This window comes from Trichinella spiralis, assembly GCF_000181795.1.
Source record: "Trichinella spiralis strain ISS 195 chromosome Unknown Scfld1, whole genome shotgun sequence".
Taxonomy (NCBI): Eukaryota; Metazoa; Nematoda; class Enoplea; order Trichinellida; family Trichinellidae; genus Trichinella; species Trichinella spiralis.
This window is the reverse complement of record NW_003526940.1, coordinates 914,746-920,384: the sequence shown is the minus strand read 5'-3', so window position 1 is coordinate 920,384 and position 5,639 is coordinate 914,746. Positions and strand designations below refer to the sequence as shown.

Sequence of the window (5,639 nt, the reverse complement as noted above, 5' to 3'; positions counted from 1 at the left end):
TGAAGCAGGTCGATGGGTTACCTGGAATAAAAAAAAGAAAATTTTTTCATTTACCATTTTCATTTCAAATTCAATTTATAATAATTCTATTCAAACATGTTGTCACTCATTGCGCATAAATAGAATTTTATATGATGAAACAAACAATTATCGATTAATTGCTTCAAGCAGAGTTCAAGAGATTGTTCAAGACTAATTGTTGGAAGATGTTTCTTGCTGGATCTCAACTATAAAACTCTTCTCTCCCATGAAATATTTCTATTGATAAAAATATTAAAGCGCAACAGATTTTCAAAATGAAGACAATAATTAAAGGCAATTGTGTTTGTTGCAAAATGGAAAATAGTGATTGTTGAAGAAAATGTTCTCATCGGCCAATTTTTCCCCGTCCACTCAGTTCTTGTTTCAGCGAATCTTCTCAAGATGAAAGTGGAAAATTTCCCAATTACACTACACATTAATACAACGTGCTTTGGGGCAAGCTAATTAATTCCAATTGTATGGCTACAAAACTGACCAGCTGTTGCCAGTTATCAAGCTGACTAATTTTATTATTGTATCATCAAGAAAAAAGTACGCATGCAAAATATAAAATATAAGAAAGAGGAGAGAAATATTTTTTCACCCTTCAACTAACTGTGGAGGAGAAATTACTTACTTTTCGGTTGCAAGGTGAAAACGAAAGAATCTTCGCCAAACAGATTAGCCACTTTGCACGTATAAGCTCCGAGGTCGGTCTGGTGGACGTCGGACAGAAGCAACGTGTTCTCGTATACGTCGAAAGAGTGATTTCGTTGCTGGGTGGATCCGAAGTCGACATTCGACTGACTCAACTCTTGACCATTGCGGTACCAACGGAACACCGGCTCCGGAGAGGCGCTGGCACGGCACGAAATCCGGGCCCGGTGGCCGAGCTGTGCTGCAACGGTCGGTCGATCGGGATCGTTCACCACCACCGGTCGGTGTTGCACTTTCAACAGCATGCGACTTTCCGAAGCACGCCCGGCGCCGTTGTAAGCCTGGCACGTGTAATAGCCTTTGTCATTCCAACGCATGCCGGTCAGCCATTGTAAACTGCTACTGACCTGTAAAAATACATTGCAACTTGACCCCCGTTGTCAAGTACAATAGGAACCGTTTACGTCGAAATACAATAATGGTCACTTGACCGTGGGAAATAATAATATATCGAATATTGGTGTGCTATTAAATTTACCTTGTACGAACAGCGCTCCGGTACATCGCAGTTCTGGGCCTCTGGCTCCAAAATGCTGAGAAAACGTTCACTGTTCACTGGCTGATCGTTAAAATACCAAGTGATATTTGGAACAGGATTCCCTTGAGCTGAACAAATTAATCTGTAATTTGTTTCCTTCTCTCGCACCGTATCTTCGCTTTTTAACGTTTTCACCAAACGAGCAGGTTCTGAAGAGAAAAAAAATAAACAGAATATAATAAATCTTATTAATAAAATGCGAGAATAAAAAGAAATTTTCTACTTTGACGTGGAATAAAAGTGTTTCAAAAAAAAATATATATATATATCTCTACTGCAGAGAAAATTCACAGATGTCCAAACAAATTTTAATGGTAGATTATATTTTTCGCCTGAAGCACAACGCACAAAGTGCAGTAAACGATTAATTTGCGAGCAGTGTAAGAGAAAAATATTTCGAAAATTTTCCCCCAAAAAATGAAAACATCATTCTTCTCGTCAAATTTTGTTGCTTCAAGACAAAAACTGCATCTGCGGTATTAAAATTAGAAATGATCAAAAATTGAAGAAGCGAAAGCATCATTTTTCACTGCAGAATAAATAATGCGCCTCTGGCTGTATTTGAAACGCAAAAGAGAATTTACATTGAAAAATATGCGCAAAGACGGACGTATGTTTGTCAAAGTATTTAATTTTTCAATTTTCCAAGTGAAAAACAATCCGCTTGTTCGTGCGAATGTTTGATAAATGAATGAAAAATTAAACAAATAAATAAATAAACGCTTCATTTGAAGTGAAGAAAAAGCATCCTCGTTTTCTCTTGTTGTGCTGAAAAACTGAATGAATGCTTACATCCAACCAGTTTAGCAAGCTTGCAAGTTTTGCAATTGCGTTTTGTAAACTTTTCGAAAATTTTCAAAAATTTTTACATTCAAAACCTAAAGCCTTTTCCAAAGATCTCATCTTCTACTAATAATAAATATCATCATTGCATCAATGATATAAATAAGTAATAATAAATGTAAAATGATATGTGCGTGTGTGCCAGGCGGGTGTATGCACAGAGAGTCGGAAAGAGACATTTGAAGCCGGAAAGAAAATCTTCCTTCTGCATAAATAAGTTCACTGGTCAGAATTGGATGTACACAGAAATGAGGAAATTGAAATGAAATTATTATTACTGATTATTTTCGCTCAGCTAAAATTGAGAATCTCTGATTCGAATCATAATCGGTGTGTCCGTCTGTCTGTGTTATTATTAATTTTCACTTCAAAATATGCGCAGCCTAAAATTTGCTCAAACTGAACAATATTGAAATTTGAACAAACAGCTATAATGAATGGAAAGTAAATTTTTCTTCCATTCACCGGCGAAACTGTTTGCACAAACACGCAATGGCCCAATGGTACCTGAATTGCGCCATGCGATCTATTTGGATCCAGTTGCACATTGTGCAGCTTCAGCACTCTGCACTGAGCACTTTGTAAATAATTTCAACAGTTGCCGCACGCAAGCTTCAAAACTGTGCAACATCATCAACAGAACAACAAATAGCCCTCTCTCTTTGACAAAATATGGAAGAAAATTCGACAACACAAGCAAAAGATCTCATCTTACTGAAAATGTGGATCAAATTTCACCGGGAAAATTGTCAACATTATTCTATGTAAAATTAGTATTGCTCCAGTTGACAAATTCAACACTTGAATGTTGAAGAAAAACAGCGGATTTGATAGACCAAAAAATGTAATTAAAAATAAATAAACAATTACCTCGAACGATGAGCTTGTATTTGCTGGCTTGACCATCGCCAACGTCGTTGAACGGCTGACACCAGTAATCGCCGGCGTGGGTCAGCTGGACGTCGGATATTGGATACGAGAACCTGGCACCGTATTCGTAGTCGCGTTGGCCGGGCGCTTTCCAGCGAAACCGAGCAGCGGGATATCCGGGATCCGAGGCGGAACAGTTCAACACAACCGTGCTGCCGACCAACACCGGCTCGGCGACCGTAATTCTCGCCTCACCCGGGGCGTGGCTGACCAGCACGCGGGTACGTTTCGAGGCGGTGCGGCTCGTCGGCGAACCGGCGCCGTACAGACGCAGCTCGTTGCTGGCAGTGCAGGTGTAATTGCCAGCCTGCTGGCGACGTACGTTGGGCAAGTGGAGGGTGGGAGTGGGATGCGTGTCGCCGGCGGGCGTGGTCCACAGTACGGATTTCGCGGGCGGGTTGGCGTTGGCCACGCATTTCAACACCAACGTCTCCCCCTGCTGGACCACCACCTCGTCCGCGACAACCAACTCCGGTCCGTATTGGACGTCCAAGTCGAGGGTCGCTTCTCCGGAACCGTCGGCATTTTCCGCCTTGCAGACGTAGCTGCCGCTGTCGTCGCGTTCCACCGTCAGCGAGATGTTCTGCTCGGTCCAAGTGCTGTCCCTGGCGCCGCCGGTGCGTCGCCAGCTGTATCTGGTGGGCGGGGGATTGGCCCGAGCCGAGCAAGTCAGTTTCGCCTCTTGGCCAACTTCGATTCCGTACCTAGCATCCGGCCCGACGGTCACTTTCGGCGGGTAGCGCACCAGCAACCGCTGGCTCCAGATCTCCTGGGCGGGCGCGGTCTTGCCCATGGCCAAGTTCCAAACTTTGCAGCCGAGCCGGAGACCGTTCTCGTCAGCCGAGACGTGCCAGGTCAGAGTGCTGACGGTGGGCTTGTCTTTGGAAGTGGCGTTGTGCACAGTGGCCAGGCGTGTCACTTCGGTACCGTTGTCGAAGAACCAGCGCATCTCGGGCGGCGGGTTGCCACCGATCGACTCGCACTGCAAACGCTCCAACTGCCCCTCCCTGGTTTCGACCCGGTCCTTGGTCAGGGTCGGCTTCTGCGGGTGCACCAACACCACCACCTCGGCCACGACCGACGTGCTCGCAAAGCCGTCCGGTCCGGCAATTTGGCAATAAAATTTCCCATTATCCCGACTGTAGTCGACTGTTTTGATGCGCAAATTGAAACAACTGTCGCAAGAGTGTCGGTCAATTTCATATTTGCTGTCCGCCTGCACCAAATAGGGGGTATTGTCCACCAGACGCATCCAGTAAACCGAATACGGAGCCGACGCGTATTTCGATTGCACCACACAAGGCAAAACCAAACCCGGACTTCCAACAGTCACGTAATACGGTTCACCTTGTGGTTGTTTGACAAATTCATCCAAGCCGGCAGAAATGCCTACAGAAAGCCAAGATTAAATTAAAGTACAGAAAAATTGGTCTATCTGTATTGTCTAAGGTAAATGTTTTGTAATTGTAAAAATAATTTGCTTTTCAATTGCAGTAAATTATGCACCAGAAAGTCAATAAAACTGAATTATTCGACAAATGTTTGTTCGTGTTCATTCAACAGATGGTGGAAAAATGTTCCAAAGTGGAGAAAATTGATGAACAATTTATGCAAGAAATCGAACCCCAACTGGTATTTTTGGGAATGCTTATAGAAAATTATTGTAAAATATAAAATGACAAACAGGATTCGCCCCCAAAACAGCTGCCCCATTGGGATTGCTGTGAAGCTACTGGATTCCTTAATTTCTGACATTTATTTCTCAGCAAAATGCACCGAATAATAGTTGGTAGAACGTCAAGGTCGGTCAATTGAAGCAATTCGCACTAACAAACGAGCAACATGACCTCACCGTTGTATGAGGTACTTGAGAAACAAATAAATAATATTGTATATACTTTGCGAAAAATATTCTTTCCAATATTTAGTGAATTTAATTAAAAAAATTTTCCCTTCATATTTAAATACACGTGAAATTTGTACAACAAATAAATTTCAATTGATCAACAGAGAAATATCAGAAAAGCTTTCAACACCAATTTGCTACTTAGCAACGATACCAAGCAAAACTAAATAACGGGGGTGGGGGGGGGGGGGGAGAATTTTTCGTCCACACACACTAATGTACAACCAACAATCGATCAACAACGACGCTACTGCAAGCAAGCGAAGCACAGACACATTCGCTTCACGTTTCACATGATCATTATTCAAGCAGAAAAAGAAAAGATTGATTTAAAATGATAATTTGAATAAAAATACATTCTCTGTTTTGAAAAATTAATAAAATTCAATTTGTCCAAAATCGACAGACAGACTGTCAGTGGAAACAGCGTCGTCGGGATATTGGCAAGAATAAATTCGTAAAATAAATTGCACTTTCTTCAATTGTAACTAGTCGTCCCAATTTTGTCATCGACTGTCAACTTTACATGGACTGGATGGAAAATATTCACCTTGTACAAAGCTCGACTTGAATCAACCGAAAAAGTATCCAAATAACCATCATCATCATCATCTACATCATAGATAACTTGTCCAAATAATGCGGATGAACAAGATTTTCAATTATGATAAGAAATGAACAGAA

The 5,639-nt window shown here is 42.0% G+C and overlaps 1 protein-coding gene across 1 annotated transcript; it reads right to left on the bottom strand.

The window, feature by feature from the left end:
• Positions 1-650: 650 nt before the first annotated feature.
• Tsp_07327 (putative immunoglobulin domain protein) lies at positions 651-4,893 on the bottom strand. Its single transcript, XM_003381596.1, has 4 exons — positions 4,881-4,893; positions 2,990-4,438; positions 1,217-1,425; positions 651-1,085 (listed from the first exon to the last, which is right to left on the bottom strand). The coding sequence occupies exons 1-4, from the start codon at positions 4,891-4,893 to the stop codon at positions 651-653; spliced, it is 2,106 nt and encodes a 701-aa protein (XP_003381644.1).
• Between the last annotated feature and the right edge of the window lie 746 nt (positions 4,894-5,639).

Coding starts and splice junctions, on each gene's coding strand:
- Tsp_07327 (XM_003381596.1), bottom strand. Junction 1,426..2,989: donor ATACAAGCTCATCGTTCGAG/GTAATTGTTTAT, acceptor TTTTCTCTTCAG/AACCTGCTCGTTTGGTGAAA. Junction 1,086..1,216: donor CGGAGCGCTGTTCGTACAAG/GTAAATTTAATA, acceptor GTATTTTTACAG/GTCAGTAGCAGTTTACAATG.